This window comes from Mesoplodon mirus (genome assembly GCF_964341445.2).
Source record: "Mesoplodon mirus genome assembly, chromosome: 1".
In the NCBI taxonomy this organism is placed as follows: domain Eukaryota; kingdom Metazoa; phylum Chordata; class Mammalia; order Artiodactyla; family Ziphiidae; genus Mesoplodon; species Mesoplodon mirus.
In genome coordinates this window covers 222,394,122-222,415,456 of record NC_138976.1, presented here as the reverse complement: position 1 = coordinate 222,415,456, position 21,335 = coordinate 222,394,122, and the positions used below count along the sequence as shown (strand labels likewise).

The 21,335-nt window shown below is 51.0% G+C and overlaps 1 protein-coding gene across 2 annotated transcripts in view; it reads left to right on the top strand.

The window, feature by feature from the left end:
- The first annotated feature begins 7,299 nt into the window (after positions 1-7,299).
- Positions 7,300-21,335, top strand: part of SCARA5 (scavenger receptor class A member 5) — a 121,035-nt gene continuing 106,999 nt past the window's right edge. Inside the window, exons 1-2 of one of the 2 annotated variants that reach the window (XM_082607266.1) lie at positions 7,300-7,642; positions 11,474-11,594. In XM_082607266.1, coding sequence (XP_082463392.1) covers positions 11,480-11,594 — 115 coding nt within the window. In that variant the 5' untranslated portion in view covers positions 7,300-7,642; positions 11,474-11,479. Of the gene's footprint in view, positions 7,643-11,417; positions 11,595-21,335 lie in introns of both variants that reach the window. The other variant, XM_082607265.1, reaches the window with a different exon arrangement.

The window sequence follows — 21,335 nt, the reverse complement described above, 5'->3', positions numbered from 1 at the left end:
TGGCCTTGAGCAAGGAGGTGAAACCCATGCTTTAGGCGTCCAGCTCACGAACATTTATGGGGCTGTGCTGCAGCCTGGGGTGGCAGTTACAAGAGGGACGCGGTCCCTCCTTCAGGAAGGTGACAGGCAGGATCATCTCACACCCTCGCAGGATGAACGCCTCCTCCCCACACACCAGTAGCACGAGACATCTTCTACTGTTTGGCACTCAAAGGAATAAGACTTACAATTTTCTAAAATTTGTTTTGGTTTAATTGTAAACAAAGTCTTTTTACTATTATAGCTCAGAATTTCCTTCAGCATGCTCTGTAGAACACCAGCCCTGTTCTCTGTGTGCACTTAAAAAGGGAGAAAACTTAATACTCCATCCCCCTCTTGGAGAGGCACCATGCTCAATAGCATCTTAAAGGCTCTGATAAGTCCTGCAATAAAAGGACACTTTTGCTTTGACCAGAGAACCCTTTTTCAAGGGACTCCTACAAACATCTCATGAAACTAGTGGGCTCGCAGTCACTGTCTCATCCCATCCGATCCTCAGAACTGCCCTGTGAGAAGGGGTTATTATCTTTAGGTCCAGTGAGAATGCTGAGACTAAGGACTTAGTGCTTTGCCCAAGGACACACAAGTAGGAACCCTCAGATTAAGGTTTGGACTCAACACTATGAGTCTATGGCTTTGTCCGAATTCAGGCGTACAGTGTCTGAATCATCTTTTTTTCTTTTTTAATTAATTAATTTTATTTTATTTATTTTTGGCTGTGTTGGGTCTTCGTTGCTGTGCATGGGCTTTTCTTGGTTGCGGCGAGCAGGCTTCAGCAGTTGTGGCTTGTGGGCTCAGTTGCTCCACAGCATGTGGGATCCTCCCGGACCAGGGCTCGAACCCATGTCCCCTGCATTGGCAGGTGGATTCTTAACCACTGTGCCACCAGGGAAGCCCTGAATCATCTTTTGAAGACAATTATTGTATTTTTCCTAATTAACAAAGTATGCATACTTATTTGGGGGTGGGGTGGATACAGAAAGTTATGGAGGAGGAAATAAAATTCACTAGGAATGACTTAAAGCTGGTCAGACATAGATTCTCCAGAGGCCTGGGCTGTTCTGATTCAGAAACCCCTTTCCTTGGGTACATTCTTCCTCTCCTCGCATTTAGCTCTTATTGGCAGGGGGCGTTGGGGCTAGTGGCTGGAGGTGGTTGATGGATTTCAGTTAAGATCAGATGGGTGCTTTGAGATAAACAATAAGATGACAAGCCAGAAAGCATTTATGTTATTGATCAAACAAACTTGTATAAAACCACGCAAGCCAAATTCCTACATCATTTCATGTGTACAATAACTACTTTTTACCAAAACTCTCCGGAACAAGACCTAAACTGACGAAATTCACTGTATAATTAAACAATAGTTACTTTTTTAAAACGGTAAATGTAAATTCTGGGTTTTGAGAGATTATGTACTTTTCACCAGGACATTCCTATGAAGCCTACAACGACAGAAAAAGATAAACACCGGTTTGTGAACCATGGACAAAAATGGTTTTTTAATATTTATATTTCACCTGAACTAGATTAAAAACAAATGATGAAGAAAAGACTAAAAGTAAAAATTAATGAAGAATATATTTTTGTAGAGCAGGCCACTAATAAAGGAATAACAAGATACCTAGATCATCCCATTCATGGAGACAAAGTATATGGGAGCTCCCAGGGGCTGGGGGAAGGGAGTGGGGGTTTATTATTTGATGGGTATGGAGTTTCCATTTTGCAAGATGAAACAGTTCAGGAGAAGGGCCGCACAACACTTTGGATATAGTTAACTACTGAACTATATACTTAAAAATAGTCAAGGTGGTGTATTTTATGTTATGTGTATTTTAGCACAATTAAAAATTTTTGATTTTAAAAATAAAAATAAATCAGGAGTTTGGGATTAACAAATACACATTACTATATATAAAATAGATAAATAACGAGGACCTACTGTATAGCACAGGGAACTATATTCAATGCCTTGTAATATCCTATAATGGAAAAGAATTTGAAAAAGAATACATATATATACAAATATATATGTGTGTGTGTGTATACATATACATACACACACACACATATATATATAACTGGATCACTTTGCTGTACACCTGAAACTAACACAACATTGTAAATCAACCATACTTCAATTAAAAAAATAAATAAATAGCAAACTATAGTGAAGATATATGTAAAAAAAAAAACTAAGTATATGATATGGACCTTTGTGCTCGCTGGAAAAAGAGGATGATATGAGAAGGGCAGTGGCCTGGGCCTTCCCACTGTGCTCAGAATAATCCAGGTCCTTCCTCCTGTGTTCTCTGTGCTCAGCCTCGCAGGCCTTCTGTCTGCCCCCCTAGCTTGTCCACTTTGTTTCCACACTGGGGTCTGTGAATCTACTTGCTCCCTGTGCGTAGAACGCTCTTTACCCAGCTCTTCACACAACACATATCTGTGCAGCACTCGCTGTGTGCCAGGCACTGGTGTAGGCATTTGGGATGCATGAGTGAGTCGCCTTCACAGAGCTGGCTTTCTACAGGCCATAAACAATACAGTAGTAATCATTTGCAAGCATAGCGAATTATGTGGTAAGTTAAGCCTATTGGGATAATGGGAAAAAAAGACCAAAAGTGGAGCAGGGTAAGGAGAATCTCCAGGCAGGTCCTGGAGAGCGACTTTAAACAAGATTCTTAGGGTCAGCTCCACTGAGAAGGTGTCATTTGAGAAAAGACTGGAAGGAGGCAAGATTTCACCTTGCAGACATGTGGGGGAACCACTCCCGGCAGATGGAACAGTCAACACAAATTCATCAGGCAGGGACGGAGATGCACAGACAGCTGGGAATTCAGGTCCAGAGTTCAGGTAAAAAAATCACACTAAGTAAGTATAGTTACAGGAGCTCAACTTCACTGATTGTCAAGGAAATGTAAATTAAAACCACAATATGATGACTCCACAAAAGATAAACATCACTAACACAGGCGAGGACGTGGAGCAACTGGAACTCTCGTGCTTTGCTGGAGGAAGGTAAACTGGTACAATCACTTTGCAAAATTCTTGGGCAATATCTACTGAAGCTGAACACAGGCCACCCTAGGACCCAGCAATTCCCTTCCAAGGTATATACCCAACAGAAATGCACCCATTTGCTCACCAGGCGACATGCACTGAATGATCATAGCGGCACTCTTTACAACAGTCGAAACCTGGAACCTACCCAAATGGCCATCCACAGTAGAAAGGATATTCACACAATGGGGTACTTAGAGCAACGAGAACGAATGGGCTACTGCGAAGCACAAGGGAACAATCTCAAACATGATGCTGAAGCCAGACACGCAGTGAATGATTCCATGTACATGAAGTTCAAAAACAGGCAAAATCATCTGCGGTGACGGAATATGGGATAGTGGTTATCTGGTTTGGGGGCATCAGGGACCAGAAGGGGCACGAGGGGAGCTTCTGAGGTGCTTAGAATGTTCTGCTCTACACTCAGGTGCTGGATTCTATTCAGTTTGTGAAGAATGTACAAATTGGATTATGATTTGTCCGTTTTTCCTTAGATATGTTAAACTTTTTAGAGTTTTTTTCCCCATGTTTCATATTAGAGTTTTATTTTGGTTGCCTGGGGACTTTAAAAAAAATTCTGTGTCTTTTTAATCCCAGTCACACACACACACACACACACACACACACACACACACACACACACACACACACACATATATATATCCTGAGATTACAAAAAGAAGTTAAACTTTTTAGAGTTTTTGAAAAAAGATTCTTGTTGGGGGGAAAAAAAAGAGTCTTTTGGGGGAAAAACCTGGCCTGAGGATGAATGTGTGAGATTCATCCAACCTGAAGCCACGAGGAGCCCCTTGAGGGGTGCTGGGCTGTGATTCTCTGCTCTCATACCTTCTCTCCCCCTGGACCGAGATCCTGAAGGACAGGGGCTGGGTCTAATTCATGTTTGTAAAAATATTTGGAATACATTGCATGAAGGTTATGTAACAGATGTTTGTTGAATGAATAACTGAATGTATGGAAGGAATCCCTGCAGATGTAGAGGCTCTAGAGGTAGAGGACAGTTGTGAAAGTTGCATCCGAGAGCCCAGCGTCGTGACCTTCAGTTTCAGCATTGCTGGGTTTCTCCATATGAAAACTGAGGATGATAACTCTCTCCCCATCTCCACCCTAGACAGTTGTTGGGACAATCAAATGAAATCATTCAAAGAAAGCAGGAAGCCCTTGAGCACACTGATGTGCCTCATTGGCTTCCACATCCATAGATGCAGCTACTGCAGAAGTTTATTCTACTCTCCTTCAATGTCATCACAGTTTCATAATACCATCTGGTGGGAAATGCCTATTATAAATGCCTTCTGCCGTTGAATGGAAGCAAGCTTTTTGGACCATGCTGATTTCAGGCGGCAAGAAGGTATCATCGGAGCTATGAGCTGCCAGAAGGACTCTCATCCACTAGAAGACATGCCTCCCAGGTCACTCCTATACTTTGCTATCAAATGTCTCCTTGCCTGTTTGGACAGCTTTATTCATAACAGACAAAGATGGGAAACAACCCTAATGCCTATCAAAAGGAGAATGGATAAACAAGTTGTGCTCTACGCATATAATGGAGTATTACTCAGCCAAAAGGAAAAGACAAAGAACAAACTACTGCTATGTGCACTGATATGGACAAACCTTATCACTATAAGAAGTGAAATAAATCAAGAATTAATGAGAGAAAGTCATGTCTTTTGCCTGAAGCTACTGAGTTTAAAAGGCTAAACTTTATTCCTCCTGCAATGTTAGAGTTTATTAGTTCTGTACCCACTCGTGGGTCTCACATGCAGAGAACGAGACCCCTCCATGTCTGTATCATCAATTACCAATGGTAAGGAGAGGCTCAGCCAATAGCCTGGGCTGCATTTGGGTCCCCATCCTTCCCTTCCCCTATGGGCAGGGCACACCAGTATAGGAGTGTTAAAAAAAAAAAAAACGCTTTGTACCCTCCTACACTGTTGGTAGGAATGTAAACTGGTGCAGCCACTATGAAGAACAGTATGGAGACTCCTTAAAAAAATAAAAAGAGTTACCATATGACCCAGCAATCCCACTCCTGGGCATATATTCAGAAAAAACAAAAACTCTAATTCAAAAAGGTACAAGCACCCCAATGTTCACAGCAACATTATTTACAATAGCCAAGATATGGAAACAATTTAAATGTCCATCGACGGATGAATGGATAAAGAAAATGTGGTACATATATACAATGGAATATTACTCAGACATAAAAATGAATGAAATAATGCCATTTGCAGCAACATGGATGGGCCTAGAGATTGTCATACTTCATACTAAGTGAAGTAAGTCAGAAAGAGAAAGACAAATACCATATGATGTCACTTATATGTGGAATCTAAAATATGACACAAATGAACTTATTTACGAAATAGAAGCAGATTCACAGACAGAGAAAACAAGTTTATGGTTACCAAAGGGGAAAGGGGGTGGGGAAGGGATAAATTAGGAATTTGGGATCAGCAGGTACACACTACTGTGTATAAAACAGATAACCAACAAGGACCTACTATATAGCACAGGGAACTATCTGCAACATCTTGTAATAATGTATAATGGAAAAGAATCTGAAACAGAATATATACGTATGTATAAATGAATCACTTTGCTGTACACCTGAAACCTTGTAAATCAGCTATACTTCAAAAAAAAAAAAAAGCCTTGTTTCACATAAGTAGGACATCACCAGGGTCTCACCAACCACGGCATTTATTGCTAATATATACATCTCCACCATGAGATCCCTGGACATAACATTTTGAGCACATTTCCTGCTATTTGTAAGATTACATCCCCAGGAATATTGGTGACTTGATGGGTGACTAAAACACACACTTTTTCATCAGAGGCAGTTAGGGGAGTTGTTCGGGGCACAGACTACAGTCAAACTGCCTGGAGCGGAATCTAGCTCCACCACTTACAGGCTGCTTGACCTTGGACATATTGCTTAGTTCTTCCATCTCAATAAAGTGGGAATAATAGCAGTACCTACCTCATAGGGCTATTGTCAAGGTTAAATGAGTTGATATATAGAGCACTTGGAATTGCCTAGCACAGCGTATATATTATGAAGTGTTTTTTCCTCACCTCTTCCTCCCCCCTCCCCTCCCCTCCTCCTTCCTCTTCCTTCTCCAATTATTATTATTATCATCATCCTTATGATATAATTACTGGGTTTTTTTCCTGTAAAACGGAGCCTCGGAGCCTCACATTGTAGCTGCCTGCCAGGGCCGGTCAGAAGGCGCAGTCACTGCAAATGACCAAGATGTTTGTGACTCAGCTGTGGTTTGCTGGCTGCACAGTGGGGAGAGCTGAGCCTTGGCAAACTATTCTCCTGTACGAGGTCTGACCCTCAGGGGTTGAGGCTGAGCTCGTAAACAATAAACACAAGCGTGTTCGTGAATGCCACCTCAGAGCTGTGTCCCCCAGGCAGTGGGGGGTAGGACGGCGTACGCATAAACTGACCATGTGCCTTGGTTCAGACTATTTTTGGAATTTCCCTGATGCCTCTGCCATCACCACCTCAACCTGAAGGTAATTACCCCCTTAACATTCTGGTGAAATCTCCTTTTTTACACGTCATCAGTTATGCTTAGGTTTACACTAGGTTTACAGTTATCTGTGCCCAAGCCCACTTCTCAGCCTGGACTGAAACCCCCAGCGGCTGGCGGGGTCCTCTCACTCACCTCTGTATCCCGACCTTTGAGCAGTGTCAGTGCTCCAGAAATGCTGCCTTCCTTACTAAGTTGCATTGAACTTGACTTTGGGAAGTGCCTTCAGCACTCCCAGAACCCTCTTCTGAATCAGGCAATCTGTGTCCTTTACGGGTGGATGTGACTCCAGGAAAACACAGAAAGTAATTCTAAGCTAAGTTCGGTGAATGAACCGAGCAATGCCAATTCCGTCCTATGAATAAATTTACAAGGCTGGTTTTCTTGCGCGGCTCATAAGCCAGGTCTAGCTGCCATTCCGCTAGAAGCGTTCCAAAAATACCTTGAGCAAGGCCTTTAGAACAAGCGGGTGGAGTCCCCAAGACCGAGGCTGCTCTGGATCCAGCGAGTGTTCCTGCGTGGGGCTGTAATGCTGAGATTGGCCACTAGAGGGAGACGCGTTCCAGACCCCATAGGAGCCTCGCAACTGCTCCAAGAACTTTATAAAGCCCGGCGGCCAGAGCAGCTGCAGTTCACAGCTCAGACAGTACCTCGTAGAGCCGCTGGTGCCTCCACAGAACACCTCCCGAGCGCTGCCCAAGGCTGACCGAGGCGGGGCACCGAGACAGGGACTCCCACTTGGGCACAAGGTTGAGTCTGGCCTCCTGACCTGATCCTCCTGGAGAAGTGACCCCCGAGACCCTGGGCACGGTGCAGCCTCTTTCTATGACTCCATCTGGATTTGGCTGGCAGTGGGAACGAGCTCTGAGGGGCCGCCTGGGTCTCGGGGGGGTGGCGGCAGCCAGCTCTCCAGCCACCATGGCAAATGCCAGGAACTGAGGGGACGGTCACTGCAGCCCACTGGGGGCCCTCAGGTGAGTCTTGGTGCTGACTCTGTCCTAGCACCTGGGCATAGCTTCCTAAAGGCAGCCAGGGTTCACAGGGCGCTGGGTTTGAGCATCCCCAGGACATGGAGCGTGGAGGTGCTACTGCTGGGTGGGAAAGTCCTAGCTGTCAGCCTGGGGGATCTGCTGGGCCCTCATCCAGCTGCCTGGGCTGGTGGGTGTGAGCCTGCATTTGGGAGCCAGAGGAAGCGATTGCTTTAGTGGCAACTCTGCCAGGCTCATGTCACAGCTCCAGAGCCTATTCAGGGAGCAGATGGGACAGGTGACAGTCCCTTTATGTGTGTGTGCGTGCCTGCAGGTGTGTCCAGTGGTGGAGCGTATGAAGGCAGAGCTTATTTATAAACCATCTGTGCCTCTCCAGCTCTGGGTTATGATTTAGGTGAACTAAGTACCGTTAGAGGAGGAAAGGGCTTAAAACCGACTTAGCAATTCTGTCTCCAGAGAGGGCCACATTCAGGGTGATCTCTATTTAGTTTTGATGAGTTACGAGCCCTGTAGAGTTAGATGCTGGAACCCAGCAAGGCTTGGGCCACCGCCTCAGCAGGAAGAATTGATTGTGTCCTGCTGCTGCCCAGAGGGGTACTTGGAGCACCAGGCTCCAGCTCTCAGCTCTGGTCTGCATTCGTGATTGCCTTTCGCAAAGGGATCCAGATGGCATTGTTTCTGGGACTGGCTAGGCAGGAGGGTGGCCTCAGGAGACCAGGGACCCCTGTACCTGGCTGCTTGGCAGGATCAGAAGATGCTGAGGGGCTGTTGGTTCTCACCAGACTCCACCACCGACTCCCTGCATGCCCCTGTCCATACAGCCCTCCCACATGCCCTGTCCCACACGAGGCTCACTGGGACCAAGTGGCTAGCAGATGTGTTCTTCCTGTCACAGAGGTGATGGCCTGAGGCTGAACAAGCTCAGCTGATTGGGCCAAGTTCCCCAGGGACAAGAAGTGGAGCCGGGATGGGACCCCGTGTCCTCTGAGCCTGCACTCCCCACAGGTCCCTTTGGTGTCTCCACCCTGCCCGTGTTTCTGTGGCTCTGGTCCTCTCCCTTCCAGCTCTCTTGGCTCCAGGTCACCTAACCTGGCCCTCTTCACTGCATCACTTTGGGCCCGAAAGGGGGCCACCAAAAGGGACTGCCACATGCTTCCTGGACAGAGCAACTTCGCGCTAAGCCAGTGCCCTGGGTGGGAAGCCTCACCCTCTCTGACACCCATCGGTTCTTCCCCTCTGGGCCTCGGTTGGCTTATCTTTAGAATGGGAATATGACAGACCAATGCCCCCTGCCTCCCTCACAGGGCTCCTGGGAAGCAGAGAGGTCCCAAAGGCAAAGGGTCTGTACTGCGGGGGCCGCACGCACACGGGTGCGGGGCTGGGAGGTATTGCTGTGTCGTCACTGCACTTGGCAATTAGTTGCACAGGCTTGGCCCAAAGGCTATAAGACCAACGCTGGGAAGGTCCAAATTCCTGACCCCCATTCCCCAAGAAAGAAAAGCAGCCCCAGATAAAACCTGGGGCAGACAGAACATTCTTAGGTTTCATTCCCAAGTAGCAAACATAAGCAGCGCCGGCTGAGCACTGCCAATCTCATGGCGCGGCATCTGGCCTCCAGCTCAGCCCCTTTCCCAGCAGGGTCCCCAGGGATCCACCAGCTGAGGGGTCCGGAGGGGCAGGGGAGGGGCCGCCCTACAGACACACTCCAGATAATGCGCTGCGCATTCCAGCTCTGATCCAGGAGCTGATGGGCAGAGAGGGAAGCTGGTCCAAGCCCGGCTCAACACCTCCACCCCTGGTTCTCGGAGACCCCACGGGCTCTGGACGGCAGCTGATGTTGTCTTTGGCAGAGAGAGGGTTCTCTCAGAGGAGACACCGGCCTCCTGCTTTGCAGCTCCCCAGGACTGAGGCCAGAGGGCGGGGCGCCGCGCGAGCGCTTGTGAAACAAGGGAGGGTCCCCTGTAGCTTAGCAGCAGTGGAGCTGCCCAGGGCCGCACCTAGAGGCCCTCCCTGGGTGGAGGACTTAGATGGAGGGCCAGCATCAGGGGACTCGCACACTGGACACAACTGCAGCCCGGAGAAGCGGGGCTGGGAGCCATCTCTCCAGGAATCCCGGAGGGCAGGGAAGAGAGATGCTGGCAGGGCTGCGGGCTCCCCTCCACCCTTCCCTCCCACTGGCTGGAGGAAAGGCCCACAGGGCCTGGAACACCCTGAGTGTGTGTGTGCCTGCGTGTGTGTGTGTGCATGCATGACCATGTGTGCGAGGCAGACGGCATCTCATTACTAGAAGTCAAGAACAGAAGCCCCAGCCATCCCTTCCGGGCCAGCGGAAGGACAGGTGGATGGCAACGGGTCAGCTCTGGCCTCCTCTCAGCCCTGAGGTCAGAGGTCTCTGGAGAGAAAAGTCAGGGTGTGAAAATAGGGGATTTGTGTTTGCTGTGCCCGGCAAGGGGGTCTGGCCGTTGTCCCTATTTATTGGAACAGGGTGGGTGCCTCCTTTCCCTTCAGCCAGTGGCCACTGTCCCCCCACTGCCACCTGCCAGGCCCTGTCCCCTTCTCACAGCAGTAGATGCCTGGCTAGGCTCTCTGGGCCTCAGGGCTGAGTTAGCTTCACGCTGGGCCTGGGACCCACCCATCCTCCCTGGGGGGCTTTTATCTTCCAAAGAATTCACTTTTTAAAAGCAAATTTGGGGGTTCAATATCCAGATAGTCAAAGAGCATCAGAACCGAAAGTCAACGTAAATCAATGGCTGGAACTGAGCAGAAAGTGGAGAGTCATTTGCAACATCACCAAGCGTATACGTGGGAAAAGGATACTGAGTATTTCATGTAAATAAATACTTTGTGATCTGGCTCCGCAAATGATTTCTTCTTATTACACAAAGAATGCAAACGTACCATAGAAACCCCAGAAAATCCAGCAAACAAAAATAAGCACAAATCCCCACAATCCCAAACAGAGTCCTGTAATACATGCCTCACCCAGGGAAACCCAGAACATCTCTGAATATCATCTTTCCCGTCACGTACTTGGGACATGTGTAGATATTACAAAATGGGATCACATTGTGCAAACGGGGCTGGTTCATTTCAAATAGCATACACAGCATTTCCCCATGTTGATGGGACATTCTTGGAATTCCATGGGGTCCCCCCCCCGCAAGCCCCAGTGATCCAGCCTCAGGAGGCCATCGGACACCAGGGCCCTCCCCAGTCTAAGGCTGCCCTAAGACCTTAGTGTCCAGGGGACCTCACTGAGGCCACCTGCCCCTTGGGCTCCCATGGGGGTGAATCCCTGCTATGGTCCCCTGATCCCAGCCCTTCTGACCATGCCAGCCCAGCCAGGTTTGGGAACAGTTGTGGTCTTAGCTGTGTTGGCTGGTGGTCTCTGTACCCCATTTTATGTCTAGTTTCCCTCCATTTCCAACACAGAGCAGAAGCCCAAGTCTCCCTGGTGTGTCCAGGGCTCCAGAATCTTGGAAACTCCTCTGCTTGGGTCAAGAGGGTTGGCTTCTCCCAGCCCCACCCAGCATGGCCCTTGGTGCCCCCCAGTGCAGGGCTCCAGCCCCACCAAGACCTATGAAAGGGAGGGGACGGATCCCATGGTCAGAAAGGTCCAAAGGGCCTTGGCCTCCCCAAGCCAAGGAAGTGGAGGAGGGGGAATTGGGGTCCTAAGGATCCGGTGGCTGATGCCTGCTGATGAGGGAGTTTCCCAGTGTTCAGGCTCAGGGTCACCACTCATTTGTGTCTCCACCTACAGCTGATGTTCTTTCTCTCCCCCCTGCGTCCTGCCTTCCTCTCCTGCTGCTGCTGCAGGACGCGATGGAGAACAAAGCCATGTACCTGCACGCCACCGTGAGCGACCGCGACTCTGGCTCCATCTTTGAGGAGCCCTTTGATGGCAGGAGCCTGTCCAAGCTGAACCTGTGTGAGGATGGTGAGTGCCTCTGGCTCGGTCTTAGGCGCAAGATCAGCCCTGCCCCCTCCGCCCGATCCTGGCATTGCCCCAGGGTGCTGGTGACCCCCCCCCCACTCACACACACAATACTGCATAGGTTGAAATGCGTGCTCGGAAGGGTCTTTTCTGTGTGTTTTCTCATTCATGCATCTCAACACACCTGTGTGACCAGCAAGATGAGACGCATTTTACACATGAGCTAGCGGAAACTGAGAAAAGCATTAAGCATCACACAGCTCGTCGGTCATAGAGGGGCCCCAGCACTGAGTCTCCTGATGCCTAGGGCAATCCTTTTGCCTCTCTGCCATCCTCTCCTCTGGGTGAGGCTGGGGTCACGCAAAAGGCAACGGAACAAAGAAGCCCAGACACTCTCGGGTGACGAACCTCCAGTGCACTTCCTAAAGCATTTGCAAGGAGGGAACGCACCTCTCCAGGTGCTCATCCTCCCCTGGGCCTGAGGCCTCAGGTCATGGCACAGGAAGGGGCCCCATCCTAGTGACCCAGACCACGCTGCATCTTTGGGGGCTGGTTATTTGCTAAAACTCTGGAGATTCAACGGATGCGGTTTCCTCTAGAGGAGCTCAGAGCACCTTGCTAACAGCCAACTCCTGTGCATCCAGCACAGAGCTCGATACTTGTAAGGAGGCTTAATAAATGCTTATTGCCTGAAAGAATACACTCCTCCATGCAGTGAGTATAGGAGATGAGAGCTTCATCCCCACTTCAAAGATGAGTAGAAGGAAACTCACAGGAGAGTTTTGTAAAAACTTATGGTCAATGAGATGGAAACAGGCTGTCTTAGGGTTCTCCAGAGAAACAGAAGCATGAGGATGTCTACACACACAAAGAGACTGATTATGAGGAATTGACTCACGTGGTTATGGAGGCTGAGAAGTCCCACGATCTGCTGTCTGTAGAGTGGACACCCAGGGAAGCTGGTGGTATAGTTCAGTCCGAGTCAGAAGGCCTGAGAACCAGAGAAGCCAATGGTGTAGATCACCGTCTGAGGGCCGGAAAGGATGAGCTGATATGTCCCAGCTCCAGCAGTCAGGCAGGAAGCAAAAAGTGAATTCCCCCACCTTCTGTGCTACTCAGGCCCTCAACTGATTAGATGAGACCCACCCACATTGGGGAGTACAATCTGCTCTACTGATTCCACCAATTTAAAAGCTAATCTCATCTGGAACAGCCTCATGGACACCCAGAAATGATGTTTAATCTGGTTACCCTATGGCCAACCAACTTGACATATAAAATTAACCATCCCAGATGCCTTTATTCAACCTTCTTCTCAAGCACCATGTTTCATTGTGCTCCACTCTGCCAACTGCCTTTGTCTTGAAATTACTCAAAATTAGAAATGACTCCCCCTCATTCAACCCCATCTTTCCTCCCATGAGGTGCTGAGTGTAGGAAGGGAAGTTGGGTGGCTCAGAAAGGCAGGGGTTAGGGATTGTCTCAGGAGGGAGAGGAGACAGGAGATTTGGGCTCGTCACCTGCCCTAGTAAACTACCCACCATCAGAGCCCTTCCTCTGAATTCCAGCCCACAACCACATTTTGAGGACCCACAATGTGTCAAGCTATGGGTTAGGTGCCAGAGATGCTCCAGAGAGAAATGAAACCATCCTTGCCCTCCAAGAGCTTCTGACCCCAGTGGGAGGGACTGGCATGGGGACAATTACCCACCATGTAAAGGAGGTAAAAATATGTGTGATTATTAAAGTTAAGCAGGGCGAAGCCTTTCTGGTAAAGGCCTTAAAGACTGAATACAATTTTGTAAAAGAGGTAGTTGGGGAAAGGTATTACCAGCTGAGTTGCACCAGACAGGCCAGTGTTTCTGTTAAGTTAATGACACCTGGGAAGAGAGGAAGCCCCCCCCCCCAGGGAGCTGGATCACTACCAGTGCTCAGCTTTTCCCCATCAGTACATCAGCAAAGCCAAGCTGGCCTTCACATCGTTCATCCAGCCTCTCTCCCCACTGGCCCATCAGTAAAGAGGCCTGATTTGGCAGGAAAGAACTGGGGTACAGCTCAGGGAGGTAATTGCAGGACCACCAGGGCCATTCTGGGGTGCCAGTGGGGAAGGGAATGGCAGGGGGACCCCAGGGGTGGGGAGAGGCCTGGGGAGTGTCATTGGGCCATGGTTCCCCCTTCTCTTGACCTCATCTTACCTCCCCTTTTCTGAACCTGAGATTTTAAAAAAGGCCATTTGGACCAGAAGGACTGAAAAATAACAGTAACCCCAGCCATGGGGAGATCTGGTCAGAGGGCAGTTTTAGAACCAGGCCAGCAAGTGTCCCAGGGGTCACCTGAGCCGCAGCACCCCCATGAAGTGTGGACAGCAGAGGTCGGAAGATGTAGGCTGGATGCTGACTCTTCCCTCCCCTGTCCCCAGCCCCCCTGGGGCATGTGACCTGATGGACACGTCCCCTCTCTGGGTCTCAGTGTCTCCATCTCAGTGCTCCACAGGGGCAGAGGGGGTGTCTCTGAGCTCCCATCCAGTCCTAAAATTCTGTGCACAGAAACAGACTTGGATGTTGTACTTGCAGTGTGGTCCTTTTAAAACCTAAGTTGGAGCAAAGCCCAGCAAAGGCTCCCACGTTGAAGGGAATAAAAACCCAGGCACTGACCGTGGCCAAGGAGCCTCTGGCCCTCACAGTGGACCTGCTGGCACGCTCTACCCGACACACGCTGCCCCCGGACCCTCCAGGCGTCCCCCTCAGCTCCTTCTGGTCTTTGCTCAAATCTCACCTCTGTGTCAGGGCTTCCTGTCCTCCCCTGCACACCCATTTCCCTGCTTCTCTTTTTCCTTTTTCACCTAGTCCTAGTCTCCTCAACACACTCTATCATTTTCTTATTTATCATGTTTATCCTTTACCCTCTATTCCTCATGGGAAGAACATAGGCTGGACCAGGGCAGGCATCTCTGTTTTGTTCATCAGTGTCTCCCGGCCTGATGCACAGCAGGTACTCACAAGTATCAATATTTGTTGAATGACTGAATGAACAGACTAATGGCTGAGCAAACACAGGGGTCCTTGAAATCTAAAGGTGGCAGAACAAATAAATTCTAAACCTGATTTCCACATCGTCTGGGTCTCCTCCACACTTCATTCCTGGACGCCAGACATGGGGCCGGGGGTGGAGGGGCGGCCGTGAAGACCCCGGAAAGACTGCAGTGTTGAGATGAAATCACCACCTAAAGGCTCCTAGGTCTCTGGTTTGATTTTTTTTTTCCCCTTCCCTCTCATTTCTAAGAGGAAAATGGTGAGCTCCGACTTGGGGAAATGCAAGCCAGATTTGACCTGTTTCCCCGGCACTTTGCTGCTTTGATCCTCACCTCTGCGGAGTCACAGGAGAGGGAGGAAGTGGGGGGGCTGGTAGGGGCGGAGGGACGTTGATGGGAAAACAGAGGTGGACGGAGGTGGGGACCCTGCCAGCCGCCCCCACCCCCGACTCCAGGCCTTGAGTAAATGAAAGCAGTGTCGTCTGCTAGGCCTTGTAGGGGCTCCAAGTCCCTCCCAGGATTTCCCCCTTGAAAGCAGGGAGATGGGAGGCGAGGGGGTGCCTCCTCTTGGCCCCGGGGATCTTGGGATCAGGGGGGGAGCAAAGCTGCAAAACTGCAGCCTAGATAGTGAGGTATGACTCAGGCGTTAACGCAGGTGGGACTTTAAAGACAGGGTGTGAACGCGGCGTTCTTTACAGGTCCCTGGCCCCATCCCTTCCCCTCTGTTCACGCACCAGGTGAGGAGGAAGCTGAGGGGCCGGTAGGCGCCGCCATGACAGGCCACCTTGCCCCTCTCCCCCATGGTGCCACCCACATCCTTCCAGGCTCTCTCCCTCTCACCCCTGCTCCATGGTGACACCTTCGGGACCTCTCCATCCTCTGCACCCCGTGGCCGGGCCACCTCTCAGGACCCCGCCGCCTCCTTCCTGTGTCTGAGCCCCGCTGTGGATGGGAAGACGCCCTCCTCACCTGCCGGCCTCCAGCGGGGCAAGAGCATGGGCTCCACCTGTGTGGCTGGAATTTGTGGGTGGGCTCACGGCAGAACGCGACCTCCAAGGTCTTCCAGCCAAGCCCCCGCTGACCTCAGGGCCCACCTACCCCTCCCTTGGAGCAGAAACCCACACAGGGGCTGTCTGGGCCCGCGACCCCTCCTCACCCCACCTCCTCTGTGCCCCCCTCCCCCTCCCCCTCCCCCTCCCCTCCCCTCCCCTCCCTGGTCCTGCCTTTCTCTTCCGACAGCTGAAGCCTCTCCAGTCTGGCGCCCACAGGCGGAGGGCTGGGCGTGGGTGGTGTTCAGCCGGGCCTGGCTCCTCCACGGCCCTCTCTCCAAGGGCCAGAGAGAGGTGTTAGTGTCAGAAAAATATTGCAGTCACGCTCACCCCGTGGCCTCGGGCCCTGCACCGCGCTCCCAGCATCATCCATCGCCGCAAATGGGAGGCTCGCAGAGGTAATGAGTTACACATGCTCCTGGCCGCGCCCAACGCCTGCAAGCCAGGCCGCTTGCTGAGTTTAGGGCCCGAGCTCCCCATTTCTGCGTCCCTGCCCCATAAAATTAAATTATTCTCCTAAGGGAGCCCCCACATCTACTTTCTCATCCATCACATCTCCCTGGTTCATCTGGCGTAGCTGAGGGCTGCCGGGCAGCTGCCCAAGGGTGGGAGTGGATTTCCTGGGAGGGTCTGGCTGGGGCCTCACAGAGGGTCCGGCCCTCTACAGGTTGGAGAATCCGGCACTGGAGCAGGAGAATAGCAGAGATGTTAACTCATGCGATGCCGTGGTGCACTCAGCTCCCCCAGCTCACTGGGGGCTGGTGGCCAGGAAGGATCCTGGATCTCTTGGGCCCCAGGGACTGTCCCTCCACAAGAGGGGGGACAGCCCAGGGAGGTACCAAGATGTTGAACTTTGGCAGGTCTGGGCTCGGCGCGGGGTGTCTTCTGTTGCCGCTCCATTCCCACCCGCTGCCACACGCCGCTCTCCACCTTGTGGGGAGCCGCCCTGGCAGGACGGGGAGGATGGAAGATGGGAGGTTGAATGTTTATCCTCAGCTCCTGCCCTATGGGGTCACCTTGGGCCCCTGTGTCCTTCCACCCGAGGTCACAGCCCCTGGTAAGCCATCCTCTCCACTCGGGCTTTCTCCTTCTAGGCTCCAGTAACTGCTCCCCTCCTGGGCTTTGTAATCGAGGTGGTTACAGTCCAAGGATACCACTCTGGCCCTTGTGGGCATCTTACACCCTGGCCACACCTTTGCATATATTCCCTTTATTAAATTCTATGACATTTCCTAATTTAAGTGGGCCATCTGTTTCACTGGGGCCCTGACCCTCTCATCCTCAGTGTTCCCATCTGCAAAATGGGAATAATGTCATTCAACTCACAGGACCCGTTGGGGAATCACATGATAGAACCCAAGTAGAGCACCTTGGACACAGTGCACCCTCGAGACACACTTACTTCACCTCCCTGCCCTTTGGGGAGTCCCCTGCACATGTTGGGGAACTGGAGAAGGACAGGGCGAGACAGGGAGGTCAGGGAGAGTTGCTGCCACGCAGGGTCTCCCAGGAAGCACCCACGCCACTTCTCAGAGACCCCTGGCCTGGACAGTGTTTGTTTCTTAATTTATTAATTAATTTTTGGCTGCGTTGGGTCTTCGTTGCTGCGTGCAGCCTTCCTCTAGTTGCGGTGAGCAGGGGCTGCTCTTCATTGTGGTGCGTGGGCTTCTCATTGTGGTGGCTTCTCTTGCTGCAGAGCATGGGCTCCAAGCGCACGGGCTTCAGTAGTTGTGGCACACGGGCTTCAGTAGTTGTGGCTCGTGGGCTCTAGAGCGCAGGCTCAGTCGCTGTGGCACACGGGCTTAGTTGCTCCGCAGCATGTGGGATCTTCCCGGACCAGGGCTCGAACCCGTGTCCCCTGCATTGGCAGGTGGATTCCTAACCACTGTGCCACCAGGGAAGCCCCTGGACGGTGTTTTAAGGCTGGTTCCTCCTTCTGCTAAAGAAGACAGAGTTTTGGTTAGTGGGCTTCCTTGTGAAGACTAGAGGAAACCAAGCAAGTTCTTTTAGTCCTAATCCCCAAAGAGTACAATAGGATCTGTAAGAAATATTCTGGGTCCCGAGGGCACCTGGCTCGGTGGCAGGTGTGGGTCTGTCCACCCCTGGGCCCCCATCAGAGACAGTAGATCCCTGAGGTTGGCTACCAGAAGAGTCGAGGGGTGCATTGCATTGTTCCTGGTGGAGGGTGGCGTTTGGTGCAGACTACAGACAGCCTCACTCGCCCCGGGCACCTGAGTCCACACAGGGAACTGGGACCTCCTTCATCCAAAGAGGACAGGGTTTTACGGTGCTGCTGGTGAGTGCAGCAATAAAAGGTCTTGGTTCCTGCCCTCAAGGGGCTTCAAGTCCCCAGAAGACACAGACCCCGCGTTATAATGTGATTCATTTTCAAATGGAAGTGCCGTTTAGAGGGGAGAGGTCCGCAGTCTGCCTTGGGAAGGAAGGAAGTTCTCCTGAAAAGTCAGGAGCATGGAGGCATGTCCTTCCCTTCCCGGCCATGCTCCGCTCTGTGGATGCAGCGCAGTTGCAGCGTTAGGTTTAACCAGGGTCAGAGCGCTGCCCAGTGAGTGAGAGGACGCCAGAGAGGGACGAGAGAGGGGAGGCTGTGGGAGAGAGTGGGTAGCGTAAATCATGGAACGCAAGTCGGACAAGAAGGGAAGGCTGGATGGGAGACGGGAAGGGTGGTGGAAAGACAGTGGGGTCCATGGTTAGGAGGTCCTGGTGAGGTCAGGGAATGCCGAGTTGGCGTTCTGGACGGAGGGCACCAGGAAAACCTGAGAGGTAGCTCTCACCTGGGACGTGTGAAATTGGGATTAAGAAAGGGCCTTGATGATTGGTAGAGCCAATCAAAATGTCATGTGAGCCACATGTGCAATGTTAAACGTTCTAGTAGCCACACGAAACGGGAGAGACACAGACGAACCGAATTTAAATACAGGGATATATTTGATTTAATCCAGTATATCCAAAATAGTATCCATTTGATTTGTGATCACTGTAAAAGTGATGGAGATATTTATACATTTTTACTCGGGCTGAGCCTTCAAAATCTGGTGTGTATTTTGCATTCCGAGCCCGTCTCATTTTTGCCCACAGTTCGAGTGCATCAGGGAGGACGTGCCATTAGGAGAGGGAAGGTAAGGAAGAGTCAGAACTGGAGATTGAGAGAGAACGACAGTGAGCGCGGAGATGGGGAGGAGAGCAGGTGTCCCTTAGCGCAAGGAGAAGTGTACAGTCATGTGATGTGAGAGCTGGGATTTTTATGGAGAAGAGAGAGAAGGTTCTGGAAGTAACGAGGAGCAAAGAAAGCCACCTACCGCACCTTTAGGTCAGTTGCATGAATGTGGGAGAGAGAAATCCATACTTGAGAAGACAAGGGAAGCAGGGTTCAGTTAGAAGAAGAAAGAAAAGGAAGTGTTCGAGCAGAGGTTGGGGAAATCAAGGTTTTTTGGTTGACTGGCTGGGACATCTTGGGCCACAGTGAGAAGGTTTCAGCAGATGGGGAGGGAGATGTCAAAGGAGAAGAAACAAGGCTGTCTGGGGATTATGGTGGGTGATGGGGAGCCCTGGGGCTTCTGTGGGGCTGAGAGAAGTCAGGATGGAGGACTCAGTGAGGTTGGGGTGCTGGTCTCAGGGCAGAACTGCTGGCAAGCCTGAGTGTTGGTGATAGGGGTCTTGCCAGGAGCACACAGCCCTAGGGTACCAGTGCCCCCTTCCCAACCATGGTGTGTGGGCCAGGGGAGGGGGGCCTTGTCCTGGAGCTCCAGGAGCTCTGGAGATCATTTTGGCTCTTGTGGGGGCAGGGAGATTGGGGGAGGCCAAGGGAGGTGGTGGGAAGGGGGCAGGGGTCCTGTAGCAGTGATGATACGATGTGATACATACAAGCGATCATGATACAATGGTTCCCCTTGATGGAGCACCAGGCTGTGCTCAGGGCTTCAATACATTGTCTCCAAAGCACAGGGAGCTCAGCTCGGTGCTCTGTGATGACCTAGATGGGTGGGATGGTGGGGGGCAGGGATGGGAGGGAGGTCCAAGAGGGAGGAGATATATGTATACATATGGCTGATTCACTTCGTGGTACAGCAGAAACTAACACAACATTGTAAAGCAATTATACTCCAATTAAAAAAAATAATGAAGGTAAATTAAAAGAACACCTCAGGACATACTATTATTCCCAGTTTGTCGATGAGAAGGTAACATCTCAGGTGACGCAAATTGCCCAAGGTCCCCCATGTAGTCAGAGGCAGAGCCTGGATTCAAACCCACATCTGCCTGGTCCTTAAACCCCACCCCTCAGCGTAGCTCACCCTGTTCACTGCGGTTCCAGGACTCGGAGACCCTGGCCTTTCAGGAGCTAGGCTGCTGGTGGTGAGGGGCTGAGAGTGGACTCTTGGCGTTTCAGGTTTCAGAGGTGGAGAGATCCTGGGCAATGACAAAGCTAGGATGGGGCCGTGGGAATAAATGGCTCTGTTGAAGGAGAGATGGAGCGAATTATTCTAAGAGGAAATAGATATAAACCCAAATAGGTTTGGACAAGAGCACAAGGACAGGGTCTTACATGGCTTCAGAGGAAGCCTGGGACACTATCTTCTACAGACATTAGGTCAGAGAAAGGCCCCTCTCTCCCCAGCATCCTCCCCCTTCCCCCCACCATCTCCTGCGGCTTCTGGGCTGGAGTCTAAACGGCATATGCAGAGCTCAGCAGTAGGTTTCGGAAGATATAAACACGGCCATGAAGAGGGAGCCCAGCAGGGTAGGACTGGCCGGGACCCTGCCCTGCAGACGCAGATGCTGGTTAACCTAAGGCCCAGCCACAGAGCCGATGGGGGCCCGTGATGGTTCCAGCCTTCCGCACGGTGCCCTGAAGCCCACCTGCTCCCTGGTACCTCCCTACCTCCTGCTCTCTGGCTTGAGATTGAGTTCAAGTCAAGATAACCCAAGATGTTCATAGCGGGCAGAAGAAGCCATGTGTTTAGGACGTCCTGGTAAGAGAGGGGGCTACAAGGAGGGGCTGGCTGCTGGCCCTCTCTCCTGACACTCCGTGTGGGTGAGTTTCTCCAATTGATGGAGGAGGGACTGGGAAGATAAAATGTACCAGAGACCCGAAGGCGGCAGATGGCAGCCATCAGGTTGGAAGAGGCAGATTGAAAAGGATTAAGAGGGCAGGGGAGACTGGGACAAGTGTCCTGTCTGAAGCTCGCAGGAACCGTTTGGTTTACGGCGCTCGGCTCTCCCTGCGTGTTGATTCATAGAGCACTATCCACTCTTCACAGTGTCTCTGTTTGAAAATGATCTCATAGTTTGTGCACGGGTAACAGTGAGCTTGATCTTGTCCCTTTGCCCGGCAAGTTCTATCTGGGCATCTTGGTTCTCTGGTCCCATTCTGACCTCAGTATATTATGTAGGAATTCCTTTCTTCCCTCTGGAGCTATGATGATCTCCCAACCTGACCTAAGGACATCTATTAAAATGTAAATATGACATCTTAAGTATTCTAAGCATTTCCAGTGTGTCCAGGGGGAGCTGCCTTTCACATGTAGGTTTATGGGGATTGGGGGCGGGGGGGTGGGGTGGTCCCTGGATGCTGACAGACTGAAGGTGAAAAGGGCGTTGTCTTGCCAGTGGGTGGAAGTAAGAAAAGCCTGCCTGCCTCGGGAC